General features: G+C 33.7%; 1 protein-coding gene across 1 annotated transcript; it reads right to left on the reverse strand.

Moving 5' to 3' along the window:
• Positions 1-381: 381 nt before the first annotated feature.
• Positions 382-16,479, reverse strand: LOC133198521 (disintegrin and metalloproteinase domain-containing protein 10-like; the record flags this gene model as incomplete). Its single annotated transcript, XM_061334604.1, has 9 exons — positions 382-900; positions 1,396-1,518; positions 8,862-9,001; positions 10,321-10,440; positions 10,775-10,925; positions 11,895-11,979; positions 12,196-12,297; positions 15,814-15,973; positions 16,278-16,479. Coding segments are annotated over 9 exons (1,212 nt in total), but the record flags the coding sequence as incomplete, so codon positions are not given.
• Between the last annotated feature and the right edge of the window lie 919 nt (positions 16,480-17,398).

Genomic DNA, 17,398 nt, shown 5'->3' on the forward strand with positions numbered 1-17,398 from the left:
ACTTATCAACACCAAAACTGATGACGTAATACGCAAGAAATTTAGGGAATTCCCCTACTAGACGTACCCGTACACGTACACGTCAGAAATCTCAACCTCTCTATTATCTCTTTATACAAAAATCTCAAAAAGCATAACAAAAGTGCATGCCTTTCGCACAATAACGGAATATGAAACAAACTCTTAAAGACTGATTATATAAACAGTGTGATGACAACAAACATTGCGTTCTATTTACGTAAATATCATTCATTTATACATTCAGCAATCATCAATTAGAGCGAGAAACACAATCAAAATTTTTTACATCTGATAATAAGTACATAATGTTTTCTAATATACATATGTTTAAGTAAGATAAAAGCAAACAAAATGCTTTTTTCGAAAATCTGTCATTCAGTACAAAATGAAATAAATATGTATTCTAGATCTAGAGACAGCAAGTAAGTTAAAACATTGACCAGAATTTGGCACATTATAAAATCATCAGTTACAAAACATATACAACTGCTAATGTAGACAAAATAATTTATAGTCAAACACGTTTATAGCGAATTACCAGAAACGGTTGCATCCGATTCATAATCTCTTTTTTTTTGTTATCCAATTAACGTACTCATAAATTTGTAGTGCTGTGTGAAAAAAAATATTTTAACAGGATTGTCCATGACCGCTCAATGCCAATGTGCGCTATAAACTTGTTTCACTGTACACTGTACATGTCTGGACTTTTTTACTGTACATTTCTGGACATTTTGACTGTATATTTGTCTAGACTTTCCTCAGTTCCATATTTCGCCTGTTATTCCCCACTGCTCCCCTCCCGTCATCTCTTCCTTTGTTATTACCTCCTATGTAGTATGGACCTGGATTTTTCACCGGCCCCCTTTCCTTTTTATTCTAAATATGAAAGCTATTATCTTTATTAAAGCTCATTTTATGATCAAACAAATGTATGTAATTTTTTCACCATCATAAACTTTTCATTACTAGTGTTATTATTTTTCTTATGAAGAGACATTTTTGTTTGTCAGCAAATACAATCCATCATTAAATCAAATGCTGACTTCGCATTGAATTTTCTAGGGATTTTTCAGGGTTTTTTTCCAGATCATGACAAGGAGCACACGGTGGGTGTGACCGATCGGCAGGGGATGCTTACTCCTCCATGGCACCCGATCCCACCTCTGATGTTTTAGAGGTCCATGTTTACTCTGCTCCTGATTTGTATTGTTTTTATGAACTATTGAGTTTGAATACTGTTTGTTATCTCCATATTTCATTTTCTGAATCTATGTAGCTTTTTTTAAAACAGATTTGTATTGCAACTGATTTTTTGAATTTTCTCTGTTGATTTTATACGTTAAGATTACACATAAATGTTAAGATACCAACCTTTTTCCTGAATTTCTTTAGCTTTGGGTCTTCGCTCGGTGTGTTAACAGAGCAAACTTTGATGAAGACGCCCATCACAATCACAACCGCGACTACAATTAGCATTACACCCCACCAATGTTCCTGTAAAAATAAAGAGAATCACGACTCCGACTACAATAAGCATCACACATCACCAGTGTTCCTGTAAAAATAAACAAAATCACGACCCCGACTACAGTTAGCATCACACCCACCACTGCTAACCCTAACCCTAACACTGACGCCCCCGACTACAATAAGCATCAAACCCCAACAATGTTCCTGTAAAAAATTAACAGAACACAGTAAGCATCACACCCCACCAATGCTCCGGTAAAAACAAACAGACTGTGTAGATATGCCAGATGGAGACACTGTTCTTCCTGTAAAAATAAAAACAAGTTCTTTGGAAAATACTACTGTTTTTGCTTCAATATATAGTTTAGTATCAAAAATACGAGGGTTGTTCGGAAAGTTCGCGGACTTCTGTCATATGTTTTTTACGTAACGTCATATTATATCAAGATTTGGTAGAAGTGTTTTTACATTAAATTCAAATGATTTTTATTATAAATTTTAGAGATATTATAATTTATTTCCAACTTATTCAGAGTTAAAAACTGTAAAAATCGGGTCGCGGAGCTGGTCAAAACTTTGTAATTTACAAACAATACCCTAAATAATGTCTGTAGTCATATCCTCTAAAAATGACACAAAAACGCAAAAACTTCTAGACGAAAGAATAAAAAAAATGTTACATCGTTTCATATTTCAAATTATGAATTAATAGATTGCTTCGTGGAAAAGAAATCAATTTCAGAAGATAGGTAGTCCTCGGTGAAGAAGGCAAAAAAGTGACGTAGAACGTCACGGAGCAGCAGTTTACGATACAATTTCGTGTTGTAATCTGGAAAACTCCAGAATAAACTCTGAAAATGCTGGAGGAAGGGAAATATATCAAAAGCCTGTCGTGCATATGTGTGTAAATGGCTCAGGGGGCATTTGAATGATACAGACTCTGTATGAGACGAGGACAATTTGTGAGGAAATGGATTATCTGTAAAAATCTTTCCAAATACTTTAAGTTGGTTAGGTCATAGAAAGAGAAAGGCACTTCACAGTTGCTGATTTTGTGAAAGCACATTTACGCGCTAAAAAAAATAAAACATTGATAAACAAAATTATGCTACTGGAAGGATTGTTAGCAAAATAAATTTCAATTGATAGAGAAACGTTTTTAGTAAGTGGATATTGGGCTAGACTATGTGAAATGTATAGGGAGATTATTTTGAGAACCTCATGATGCAATGTTTTTAACGTTATTATGTTGCTCCGGGGTTACCAAACATGTTGATTTTAAAATTAAGTAAATTAATTTCTATTGAATCGAATGGAATGAAACTTCATACACCAACAAAATGACATATGATAATGTGCTCATTTTTAATTTCTTGGAAATAGTATAACGAAGATTGAAACGGTCCGTGAACTTTCCGAACAACCCTCGTAAAGTGTTCACAAATTATGACAAAAACAGGAATATAAAAAAAATGCAGAAGGGAGTGGGGGTTAAGATTTATATTTATTCCAAGTTTACAAGTGTATGATGGGATAATTGGGCCTCATAAGAACTCTGCAAAACAATATATTTTCACAATAACTATTACAAAGAAAGCGTTAAAAATCTCTTGTTTCAATTTATTGACTTTTCTTGAACTTCAGTGCTTCACATATAAGCATGTCTTATTTTTGCAAATACTAAATACATTTACATTTTCGTAGAAATTTGTAAATTTTGTAAACATTCTTGGTAAAATTAAGTTTGGGATAAATCTATAGAGAACAGTCAAGCCAAAGAATTCTAACACATATTAGCTTAATTGCAAAATGAATAAATCGATAGATAAAAAAATAAAATAAATAACTGTTGAAAAATAAGAAAGTTTTAAGTCATATCTATCTGAACCACGTACACATTATCTACTTAATTCACGGAACAATGGCATATCGCCAACATATTCAAAGTTTTTAATGCGCGTTTAATGGGGTTTGAAGAATACTCGAATTTAATCCGTTTTCCAAACTTTATTACATGTAACAGGCATAACAGCTTACATCATCATATGCTTCCACACCGACCTCCTGACTGCACGCACTACCCATGCTAATACGCACTGACACATGAACAACACTAAGAAATATAACTCTTGCACACAAACTCTTACATACAATACACATTCAGAGTTACTTCCCTTAGATAATATCAATCCACTACAATACCCCCTTTTCTAGAATAAACTTTTACAATTCTCAAAAATAAAATGAATTACTGGAAAGAAATTACTGTCCAAAATATTGATAGAAAACATTTACAATATACAGTCTCAGATATAGAAAACTTACAATCAATCACATTCACACGGAAATAAGTTTCACATTTCAAACTCCTCAAAACTTTGCGGTAATTTCCTAATATGGGTCGACCTTCTCAGTTTCGGAGTTACTGGAGCAGAAGACGGAACATCATCACTGTTATCTGTAGTCTCAACACTCGGTTCACTAGGAGTCTCTGGAATATCAGATGCACTTTCGGTTCCTGATATTTTTTAACAAATTCACTATTTCGCTTCACTAAAACTCCCTCCGACGATTTTACGACACAACTGTTTCCCGTTTTCTGTACAAGTTTATACGGCTCGGCATGATACGGCGTATCCATTTTATCCTTGACTGCTTTCTTCAATAGGACCGAATCTCCTAGCTCTAAATCACAATCCACTGCACCACGTTTCTTGTCGATATAAAGCTTGTTTTCGTATTTGGAATACACATCCTTATCACGCACTCCCTCATCATAGACATTTTCTTGTAGATTTTCTACTTGTGGTAGCTTTGTTCTCAGTTTACGACGGAACATCAATTCTGCAGGTGGTACTCCTGTTGTATTATGAGGAGTCGTTCTGTATGCAAATAGATATTTGCGGACTTCTGAATTCCAATTCTTAGACTCTGCTTGTGCTATCCGAATTCTTTTCATCAATGATCTGTTTTGTCTCTCTACCTCCCCGTTTGCTGATGGATGTAATGGTGTAACTGCTCGGTGCTTGATACAGTTATCTGTTAAATAGTCCTTGAATAACTTAGATCTGAATTGGGGTCCATTGTCTGAAGTTATTTGTAGAGGAAGTCCATGTCGACAAAACATTCAATGATTTTCTCACTTGTAATATCCTTGGTAATTTCAATCTCATAGTATCGGCTGTAATAGTCCACAACAACTAACACATACTGTACAGATGTTAACGGTCCAAGAATGTCAATTGCCAATTCTTGCCATGGTCCTGTTGGTAAGGGTGTTGGACTGATTGGTTCTGGTTTCGGAAATGCACTGGTAAACTGACATCCATGACACGATTTCACATACTTCTCCACTTCCTTATCCATACCAGGCCACCAAACTTTAGTTCTTAACTGCTGTTTTGTACCAACAATCCCTAAATGACCCTGGTGAGCTAACTGTACACACTGCTTCCTCAGATTTCTTGGAACCACTATTCTTGATCCACGTAACACCTAGTATCCAATACAACAAAGTTCATCTCGAAATGGGTAATAATCAACACATGACTTCTCCCACTTTCCCTCTTTGATAAAATTTCGAATTCTAATAAGTTCATCATCCCTCCTTGAAGTTTTTTCTACTTCATGAGTGGACAGTGCCTAAGGAGTTGTCTCCCTTGCAATAAATTTCACGTATTGCTCAGTGTTCCATGAATTACTGTTTTCTACAGGTGTCTTGTCCACCAAACGTGATAATGCATCTGCGATATTCTGATGCCCAGGTGAATACCGCACTTTGAAGTTGTAAGCCATAAGTTTTAATAGCCATCTTTCAATTTTTGCATTAGGTCTGGATTTTCTTCCATAAAGCACTTCCAATGGCTTGTGGTCTGTGATTAATTCAAAATCAACCCCGTATAGATAGATATGGAACTTCTCACATGCCCATACAACTGCCAAAGCTTCTTTCTCTATTGTCGAATAATTGCGTTCGGCTGCTGACAATGTAAGACTAGCATAACTGATGACCCGTGTTTCATCCTTGTTAACTTGAAGTAGGACAGCACCAAGGCCTACATTGCTAGCATCTGTCACTAACTTGGTTTTTTCTCCATCTAATTTGTAATGTCCCAAAGTTTTCACATTTGACAAACAACTCTTTAAAGTGTCAAAACTTTTCTTCTGTTCAGCTGTCCAGACAAATTTCACATTTTTCTTTGTCAGTCCTCTGAGAGGTTCTGCCACAGTAGCAAGATTTGGTATATAACGAGCACTAAGGTTTACAAGTCCAAGGAAACTTTTCACTTCAGATCCATTTGTTGGCTCTTTAGCGTTGAGTAATGACTTGATCCTTTCACTAGTAGGTCCTATACCATTCTTTGACAAGATATGCCCCATGAATGTTATTTTATTCATTCCAAATTCACACTTGTTTAGATTTAGTGTCAATCCTTTATCCTTGAGTCTCTGTAAGGCTTTGCGAAGTCGCTCATCATGTTCTGCTTTGTCACGACCATAAATAACAATATCGTCTGAAATATTCTGTACTCCTTCACAGTCATGAAACACTTGTGAAATCACTTGCTGATATTTCTCTGGAGCTGATGAAATGCCAAACATCAGTCTTTTATATCTGTAGAGACCTTTATATGTAACGAATGTAGTGATTTCCCTTGATGACTCTTCCAGCTCAATTTGATGGTATCCACTTCTAAGGTCCAACTTATTAAAAACTTGGCTACCATTCACCATGTAGAGTATGTCATCCACTGTTGGAATAGGATGCCGTTCACGAATTATGGCAGCATTGGCTTGTTTCATGTCGACACACAATCTAATGTCACCACTTGGTTTTGGTACGATAATGACTGGACTGACCCACGGTGTAGGATCATTAACTCTTTTCAATGATATCCTGAGACTCGAGTTCATCCAACTGTTCTCCTACTTTATCCCTCAAACTGTATGGAATTCTGTACATAGCTTGTGCTACTGGTTTCACATTCTTGTCAATATGTAATTTCAACTTAAAGTTTTCCTATTCCTTGAAAACACTCAGAATATTCATGAACAATGTCAGTTGGCTGAACTGTGTTGACTCCTAAATTCATAGCAGTGTCCTTGCCTAGTAATGCCGGTCCTTTACCATTCATTATATAGAATTCTTCTTCTCTGCTGTTACGAGTTTTTTGAATTGATGCCTGCGTTCTGAATCTACCAAGTAATTTTAAGGGTTCCGTAGAACTGTAAGCAAAGAGCTTTTTCTCGCACTTCTCTGACTGACACTTAATACGTTTCTTCTTCAGAGATTCCCAAAGTTCTTTGTCAATAATATTTGCTGATGCCCCACTGCCAATAACGAACTCCATGGGATTTCCTCCAAGACTGACTGTCACTTTATCCGACAACTTGTCCCCTGTTTTAAGACTGAATGCATACACATCAGAGTCAGAATCCAGTTCAGAATTATCCACTGTGTGAATTTTCCCTCCTTTGCTTGGTTTGCTTGTAGCCCCTTTTCCTGATTTCTGCTTTGTTAAACAACATTTCATAAAGTGTCCAACTTTTCCACATTTTCTACACTCTTTATTCCTCGCGGGACACGATATATCTTTGGCGAAATGACCATCTCGTCCACAACGAAAACACTTATTACCTGGCTTTTTGTTCTGAAATTTTTGTTTCTGTTTGTCAGTTTTTTCACGATGTCCCTGAATTCTGTTAACTGACGCCACAATTTCAGTGTCCATATGTCTAGCCTGTACTTCAGTCATTTCATATGTAGCTGCTATTGTCCTCAATTGTTCTAAAGTCAAATCTTTACCTTTCTCTAACAACTTAGCTCTTATTTTGTGAGACCTACACTTTTCAATCACTTGATCCCGAATTTGCTCATCCTGATTTGCAAAATCACAATACACTGCCTGTTGTCTCAATTTCGTAATAAACTGTTCTACTGTTTCATTCTCGGTTTGTGTTATTTTTCGAAAAACATAACGTTCATACGGCACATTCACTTTGTTTTCAAAATGTTTATCTAATGTTTTCACTGCAACTGTGTACACATTGTCACTGTCACCCGCTTGCACTTCATTCAATGTATAAAAAAATGTCTTGAACTTCTGGTCCTGCACAATGTAATAACAATGTTTTTTTTCTGTTCTGGGTCATTTACCCCTTTTCCAACCACAAAAAGTTCAAAACTTCTGTGCCATCTTTTCCACGCCTGATTTAACTGCGATGGTTCAATATTTAGATCAAATTTCCCAACTCCGTTGAGTTCTATGAGTGTAGCCATTATGTATTCATCCTCGTCGCCAGTGAAGAATACTCGAATTTAATCCGTTTTCCAAACTTTATTACATGTAACAGGCATAACAGCTTACATCATCATATGCTTCCACACCGACCTCCTGACTGCACGCACTACCCATGCTAATACGCACTGACACATGACCAATACTAAAAAACATAACTCTTGCACACAAACTCTTACATACAATACACATTCAGAGTTACTTCCCTTAGATAATATCAATCCACTACAGGGTTAATTTTTTGAGAATGTTTAAAATTCTTATGTTTATCGTGTTTAATTCCTCTTATATTTTCATCTTCTCTGCCAAAGTGTTTGACATTGAAGTAAAAAGTTTTTATTTTAATGTATGACTTTTTTTATTTACTAGTAATCACATCAATGATTTAAAATAGATTTATTTTAATATTGCTGTTCTGAAAAAAAATATAAATAATCAGAAAACTACGCATTGAGCATTCTTACTATTACATGAATAGTACATAAAGCCAGAATGTCATTAAATTACCCATTCCAGATAAAGAGGAGTAATATCTAAATATATATTAAAGATCTGTAGACCTTTCCACAAAAGATATTAGAACTAAGACAAAACCATTTCAAATCTCTAAAATGTAGTTAAGCTATATATGACCTAACAACCTTGCACTATTGTTAGGCCATTATTTACACACTGAATTGTCGACGGATTTTTCCGTGATTTCCCGATCATGTCAAGGAGCACACGGCGGGTGACCGGTTGGCAGAGGATGCTCACTCTTCCATGACACCTGATCCCACCTCTGATGTTTTAGTGGTCCGTGTTTGCTCCAAAAATTGTATTGATTAATGGACTTTTGATCTTGAATACTGTTCGTTATCTCCATATATTTCATCTCTATAATATTTTAATTTGTTGTGAATAACCTTTTACAATCAATTGATATCCTTATAAAGCTAGGAAATTAAAATTATCTTAGTCTTAAGAACTGTTATAAACAAGAAAAAAATTATTTGACGCAATTGTTAAAAGTGATTAAATTTATTTTGTTATAACACACAATCACTAAGCTATGACGTCATTACATACAATGATCCAGTCTTTAATTGTGGTAAGAGTTTCTTCTCCAAAGATCAAATTTTTCAGTCGTTCCAGAGGACCCTCGTTATCCACTCCTCTACATCTGTGGAATACGTCACAATAGCCCTGATAGTTGTTACAGGGTGTGCCTAATATATGCATAAAATACGTCAAAATACCTTCAATAGCTGTTATATATTGCATCTAAGATTTTCACAAACATAAAAAAAAACTAACAATATGTCACAATACCCTTTATACTTGTTACAGGGTGTACCTAAATATACACAAAAATTACTTATTCATAGTCGTAAATAAATACATATGTTTGTTGATAATTACATCAGTAAACTAGTAAATAGTTAAATAAATAAAATGATTAAATTAAATATAATCGTTAAATACACAAAATAATTAAATCAAATATAATTTTATATAGAAAATATGTATTATTATCATTTTTAATGGTCATGTGCATACAAATTCGTTTTTCTTAATTACATTTATGAAATAAATATATTTTTACCTATAGAATATTAAATTTATTAGTTTTAATATTACATTGATCGCTCAATAGCTAACCTCCTTTGCCCTGGACGTAGTCTATAGTTGAAACATTTGCATTTTTGTTAAAGTTATTTGAATTTTATAATTGTTACCGCTGCTTTGTACTAGATTTGCGCTAGAGAGTGTTTTATAAATGATATAAAACTCTTAAGATTATTATCAATACCGTATGATGGGATTTAAGCTACCATACCATTTTGGGATAACTAGCAAGTCTTTGCAGGGCTAATAATAATGCAGCTTATAATTAAATAAAAAAATATATTTTCCAAGAACAATGAATAAATTTTTTCCTGAAATTGCTAAGATTGATAACGTTATTTATATATTGGATAAAATTGTTATATTTGGCCAATCCCTAAAAACACATAAAACGGTATCTTTTATAATTATATCCGATTCCCGATATACCGGCCAGTCCTATAAACCAATGCAGGTCTTGAATCGGATGTGTTGAACTTTGTTGAAGTTTTCTAGCACTATTTATATCCATATGAAAATTTGAACCTATACTGATATATGTGTATCTAAAAGCTTTTTCAGATTATCTGGCTATAAATAAAAATTAAATTTTCTTTTCTGCTGTATATTTGATAAATTTATTTTCTGTAATAAAAACATTATAAATAACGTTTACTAGATCCTTTTAATTGTGATATCTTAAGTTTGTGACTTCCATAGAAAACATTAATGAATTGGTGAGTAGCTTTTCGTACATATGTGTTTAATCTATTTTTTTTTTTTTTTTTTTTTTTTTTTTTTGTAAAAAAAAATGTGTTTTGATTATATAGCTAGTTTACTTGTTCTTTTGTGTTTGTTATGGCCTTGTCTTTGTAGCTGTGTTTAATATATCTGATGTTTGTTTGTATATATGTTTCTAAATCATAAACTATATACATACCTGAAGCTACCGAAATATGTGAATTATCTCCTCTCTTATTCTTTACTTCCTTAACTAGGTTACTGAATATATCTGGAATTCCTTTTTGGCCCTCCGAGACATAACACGTGTCATTGGCATCTTAAAGAATAGAAATAATGATTATTATCATATTCTTACTTCATATTAATGAAAAAAAGAAAAGAAAAAAGTTCCGTTCTATTCTGATTGAACAGAGTCAGCGAAGTAGAGGAGTAAGTCATTAAGTTTTGAGTCAAAGTTTTTTTTTTTTTTTTTGCTTTCAAACTGAGAATAATAAAGATGCATGTATGAAAACTCTGAAGTTGCAAACTACGAGTGTCGTTTCTCGCTGGCCGCTTTTATAGTGTGCGGCCGGATAACGGTATTGCAATTTGATAAATCAAACATCTTAATTTTGTGTTCCTGAATTTCAGAATGAAATAAAAATACAAACCTGGTTTGCAGGCTAAGTAACACAATTTTTCTTTCTGTTTAACAGAGAGAGACCCCGACAATCCTATGTAGCATTCATCCCACGTAGGATGCCAGTGAGGATGTGAAGACTCGTTGTAACCTTTTCTTTTACAGAGGGACCCTTCACACACCTACGGACAAAAATGTGGTATATTAAAAATCATTATAGAAAAGGAGACTGCATTTACAGACTCTTAATACAAATCATTGTAACAGAAGAAATAAGCTGAATATCAGGACTTAATACATGAAAAGGGCTATGAAAATGATTTATGTAATATAGAAATCGTTCACATTCCTAGAAAAAAAAATCGTTATAAGAAAAGAGTGTGAATATAAAAACACCATTATATGATAAAGTTATGATAAAGATTTATACAAAGATACCCTACACACCCTAGGATTTTGAAGTATTGACTGCACTTCAACACAGATCTACAGATTGAATATAGACACTATTATAAAATAAATACATGCGTTGATGACAAATAAGTTTTTTTTCTTATAAGGAGGCTTAAATATACTTTAAATGTATTGCTTTTAAACTTGGTTATTTTCTTAACCTTAGAACAGTTAATTTTTTGAACAGGTAGTTCAGGAAATCCAACGATTGATTCAAATATCTCATTTTATATTGTACGGATTGAGATAGTCTTAAACCTTATATACAATCTGGAGTACTACTCATTTTGAAAACTAGCTATATTCTTAATACATATCTGAATTTTTCATAATTTCAGTTCAATTACAAGGTATAAAACTACGTATGTGTAGTACAATTCGTTATATGTATCCTGTGCTGAGCCCGTGTATGTATTCCCGTGTTGAACCTCTTATGTGTATGTGTGCGTATGACGTCACGCCTTTTTGTGTATTATTAGAAGAAGACGCCATTCTGTGTAAGAACCTACGGGTAACCACTGTGAACTATTTCGACCTGCTGTGTGCGGTCTGGGGCTGCTGCGTGCGCCTCACATACATTATAACTTGCTGCTGTGTGCGCTCGTTATCTGTGTATATTTGTGTATTTGTTAACTGTCTTGTTTTGTGTAATAAATGTCATTACAACATATGTAAAAATTTAGCTTGTCCATTCTTACCCCATTTATGCAGACTTGAGTATAATCGATACAATACGTCATATCCTCTTTATTTTTAGGAATTGGGCACTTTGCGCTACTTCCGGTGAAGAAGTTAAGGATCAATACTCATAAATTATTATAGTTTAATATGGAGAACCAAATCTACTAAAATATACTTTTTATGCATGCACTATCTGATAGTAATTTTTTTCACAACGTTTTTAAAAAAAACATTGTACGAATAAACATTTAAGGAAATATAAATTTGTTGTGAGATATATTTGAATACCAAACCCTGATTTATGGAAGAAAAGGATATTTGCATTTTTGCTCTTCGCTACAGTCCGTGGCAGCTCGACAAACCATCATATTTGCTGGTTTATAATCACATTTGTCAGTACAACATGGGCCTTCAGTTGGACTTAAAATACACATCTTATTGTATTAATCCCATAGGCGCTTGGGTCAAGGATAGCGTATATTTTCTATATAATTTATTATCGAGGAAATTCGAACTATATTCGTAACATTTTTTTAAGCGCACAGTGGTTATTTTTAGTTTTTTGTAAACCTTTCTGCTTGATATACACTAGAATATCACAGAAATTTGATAGTATGCACGTTTTAAGAATGACATATTCCTACTGTATACTGAAAAGAAACAAGGCTTGCAACTGCATTAGCTCCTTTCCGTGCCCCCGACACGATTTTTTTTCCTTTTAAAAGTTATATGCAATGCTTACCAGCTGAATTGAGAACCCTCTTCTCTCCAGATAATTCTTATATAATGATAAAAATCCTCCGGTAACAACTTTTCATCCATTTCATATTTTTAAATAATTATTTTCTTTCAAATTTCGCTCGTTTAATTCTCTAATCACGGAAGTTCCCGAATACTAACATCCAAAACCCAAAACGGGCGACCAGTAAATTATTTGACAGTTCTTGAAAGACGCAAGGCTTAGAGTATATGTATGACGATTGAAACTGTCTAAAACTTCATTCCTTATCACTGACTATATTATTTTCTTATTTGCATCCTTAATCAAAGGAGTTATAGTTTTTAATTAAGTGACGGGGGGGGGGGGGGTCGATGGTTATGTAAGTCCAAATCTTTTCATTTGTTTTAAAGCGAATTACGTGCCCCCAATAATTTTGCCGATATATAGATCACTAAAGTAAACTTAGACACTATATGCTTGTGCCCCCCCTTTTTTTTTTTTTTTTTTTTTTTTTGCTTGTCGAGGAATTTTTGGTAGATGATAACCCTTTTTTTTTTTTGCTTGTCGGAAAATTTTTGGTTGTGCCCCCTCAACTGAAAATGTATGGCTGTGCCCGCCCAAACTGAAATTGTTTCCTACGGGCCTACCGTGGTGGTGATGGTGGGGTCCACGTTTTCTAGGGGGGGGGGGGTGTCCAAAGTCATTTTTTATTTGCTTCAGTATATACTTTTTATAATTCTGCAAATTCCAGGTGGGGGGGGGGGTCCGGACCCCCCGATCCTCCTCCCTCTAGATCCGTGCATGCATTATAGAGAATATATTAAACAATGTGGCAAGTTTATATGAACAAGATTGAAGAACTGTTTTTCTTTTTATTACATGTAACATGATTCACATACAAGATCCAGAAGATCCGAAGGCTGTATATACGCCAACGTATATAGCGATTGAAACTCCTTTAAAAAGAATCTTGATCTGACACGTAATTAGTTAAAATATACTGTATACAGGGAAATTTTCGCCCCCGTTTTATTATCTTCCCTTTCGCCCTACCCTCATTTGGGCGAATTTAAAACGGGGCGAATTCAAAGAATACAGTATAATTACTTAAACAAAACTATGAGTGGGCGAATTTAAAACGGGGCAAAATTGTTTGCAAGTGTGAAAGGGCGAAAATAAAACGGGGCGAAAATAACCCTGTATACAGTATTATTTTTACTCGTACAATATTCCACTAATAACAGCAGATCAACAAAAAAAAAAAACAGTAGCACCAGAATTCACTCTTTGATCAATGATATTTTTTGGAAGGAGGACTGAACCAGGTTCGTGGCACCCAAGTGTACCCCTAACGTAGTATGGAATTTTCATTGAAACGCCGGTTATGCGCCCCTCCTCATCCCTCTTACACACACGCACGCAGACACATTTTGCTGCCAAATTTATTGTATCCTTATTTTTTTTTACTGTTAAGGAGAGAGAATGCACCCGCACCATTCTCACGAAATACATATATTTATACGTTGAGACAGTTTTCCATTTTTATATTTTTTGCATGACAGAGTTTTTCACGCAGTTTTGTTTTCAAAATATTTTACATGTATTTTGTTTGCTTGTTAATCATTTTTTGGCTGCCCCACTTTCAAAAACGAGACTTCTTGTTTGTAATATATAAAATTCACGATACGTATTACATAGCAATACATGTACATGTTAGTGTAGAATGAGATTTGAAATGCAATGTTACCCCCCCCCCCCCCAAAAAAAAATGAAATTTCATTATAATGTATATATTAATGCAAATATGATTTCTTCAATGTTCTCTAGCTCGAAATTTTAATTTCCATACTTATTAAATTTACCTGTGATTTAAACTTCTATCCAAGTTGTGTACAAATGATTTTTTTTTAATTTGCTTTTTAAGCTCTTTGGGATTATTGACCTAGGGTCCGTTTTACAGAAGAACTTACGATTAAGACCAACAATTTCAGCTGTTTCTTCCATCGCTCTAAACCAATATTTTAGAGGAGAAAAATTGATTTCTAAATACGTTTTTTTTTTTAAGATTAACGTTATTTTGCAAAAACATATTTTCATTTTAGTCGAAAATTCCTTTGATATGCACATCAGCATTGCTATTTTCTTTAAATTGCATGCCCGTGTAAAAAATAAAAATGCTTGCACTTTATTTTTCAATGTTAAGTCTAAATGTTATTCAATTACCGCAATGTTTAATTTATTCTTGATAAAGATTGATATCGTAATTCACTTTAAAACAAATGAAAAGATTTGGATTAAACATAACCATCGAACCCCCCCCCCCCCCGTCACTTAATTAAAGCTATAACTCCTTTGATTAAGGATGCAAATAAGAAAATAATATAGTCAGTGATAAGGAATGAAGTTTTAGACAGTTTCAATCGTCATACATATACTCTAAGCCTTGCGTCTTTCAAGAACTGTCAAATAATTTACTGGTCGCCCGTTTTGGGTTTTGGATGTTAGTATTCGGGAACTTCCGTGATTAGAGAATTAAACGAGCGAAATTTGAAAGAAAATAATTATTTAAAAATATGAAATGGATGAAAAGTTGTTACCGGAGGATTTTTATCATTATATAAGAATTATCTGGAGAGAAGAGGGTTCTCAATTCAGCTGGTAAGCATTGCATATAACTTTTAAAAGGAAAAAATCGTGTCGGGGGCACGGAAAAGGGCTAATGCAGTTGCAAGCCTGGTTTCTTTTCAGTATACAGTAGGAATATGTCATTCTTAAAACGTGCATACTATCAAATTTCTGTGATATTCTAGTGTATATCAAGCAGAAAGATTTACAAAAAACTAAAAATAACCACTGTGCGCTTAAAAAAAAGGTTACGAATATAGTTCGAATTTCCTCGATAATACATTATATAGAAAATATACGTTATCCTTGACCCAAGCGCCTATGATTAATCCTTCTAAAATAGAGGCTTATCATGATATATGGAGATGGGAAATTAATTACAGTAAGATAAAAGATGAGAGTTTAATAATTATAAACTGATGATGAAATTTAAAACGAAAAAACATCCTTTTTTATAACAGAGACCTTAAAACACCTCATTGTGAAAGTCCTTATTAACTTATTTCAATTTTGATCTTGCAAATTTTGGTACTTAATTGTAAGGTACGATGTGATCTACAATGATAAAAATTTCCTTAACTGGGCCCCACCTGCATTTAATTGAAGGATCTTTATATTTACACATCTGTTTGTCGTTTGGATCGCTGCTCCGAGGGTGGCAGCAATTGTCTGTACAATCATCTTTATAGCCACAATCACACTGCTCCCCTTCCTCTACTATACCGTTACCACAGAATGCCGAGTCCGATGCTAAAAGAAAAAAATTATTTTTATATGTTAGTATTTTACTTCTCTCAATCAATTCAATTCAAACCTCAAAGGTCACTAAATGTAATAGATTAGAATAATTATGTATGTATCTTTACTTGACAAATGTAATTATCAACTTAAATATTAATTTTCTGCGTCAAGAAAAAAAAATGTGAAGAAAGGATTAGATGTTGTAAAACAAATGACAGCAAAACGTTTTTGTATTTCCAGTTTCTGACTATTACTACAGCGTCTAACACTTATATTTCCTTTACTGTTAGAGAGAAGATAAGGTACCAATTACATTTGAAGCAGTTGTATTTCCCGTTCCTGCCGTTCACTACGGCGTCTAAGACTAACGTGATGTTTTCCTTACTACACTTGGAGAAATGGTCGTTGTTAGGACGGTTACCCTTGGTTGCGCTTGGATACATGATAAAGTTACCTGGATCTCCACCTGGAGCACAAATAGTTCCACTGTCATGCTGAAAATAAAATAATGTATAAATTAATAAATCAAATAGTTGATGAATAAATCAGCAAATAATCAATAAATCAATAAATAGAGTCAGCAAAAAAATTAAATACATTTTAAAAATTGCAATGAATACAGGAATGAAAATATAATTAAAAAGCTGAATTGATATCATGATACTATACACTTATTGGATGATCGTGAGGGAAATATGAAGATTTATTCAGCCAAGAAAAATCATATTCCCCGAAGGCTTTGCCCGAGGGGAATATGATATTTCTTGGCTGAATAAATCTTCATGTTTCCCGAACATTCATCCAATAAATTGTTTATTATACCAAAACAAGTAAAAACTTAAGATCTAAACATAAACTTTCAATTTCGGCAAATTCGCTTTCAAAAGTTTTTTTTTTTTTTGTTTTTTTTTTTTTTTGTTTTGTTTTTTTGTTTTTGTTTTTTGTTTTTTGTTTTTTTTTTTTTTAAATACCGTGTAAACTTAAATTTTCAAATTCGGCAAATTCACTTTCAATTTTAACAAAGTGTTACTGAAACAATTTACACAAGTCCATTAGCAATTTTGTTACGTGAACCAGACTATTGTGACGTCTACTATTCTCTGGAGTTTTCGTTCAACGAACGATGACTATTGCGGGAAAATGCACTAGGTCTCCGAAAAGGTTGAATATGAGGAACAGCATGACGAATACATGGAAATATGAAGTTTTGTGTCCCTGTCACGTGATAATCTAGAACCAATCAGATAACGCGTTGTATGAGGTATAATGAGAAATATAATACGTATTATGGATTTTGCATATTGCTAATCCGAATAACATAGTATTCAAAAAATGGTTGTGGTACTCTGTTAAGAATACAAGCAAAATTTCGAAAATGATAGAAATATATTTTTTAAAAATGATTATACTTAGGTGAAAGCAGTGACAGAGTCT

This window comes from Saccostrea echinata, unplaced genomic scaffold (genome assembly GCF_033153115.1).
Source record: "Saccostrea echinata isolate AGI-Se365-2 ecotype Australia unplaced genomic scaffold, CSIRO_AGI_Sech_v1 ptg000033l, whole genome shotgun sequence".
NCBI lineage: Eukaryota > Metazoa > Mollusca > Bivalvia > Ostreida > Ostreidae > Saccostrea > Saccostrea echinata.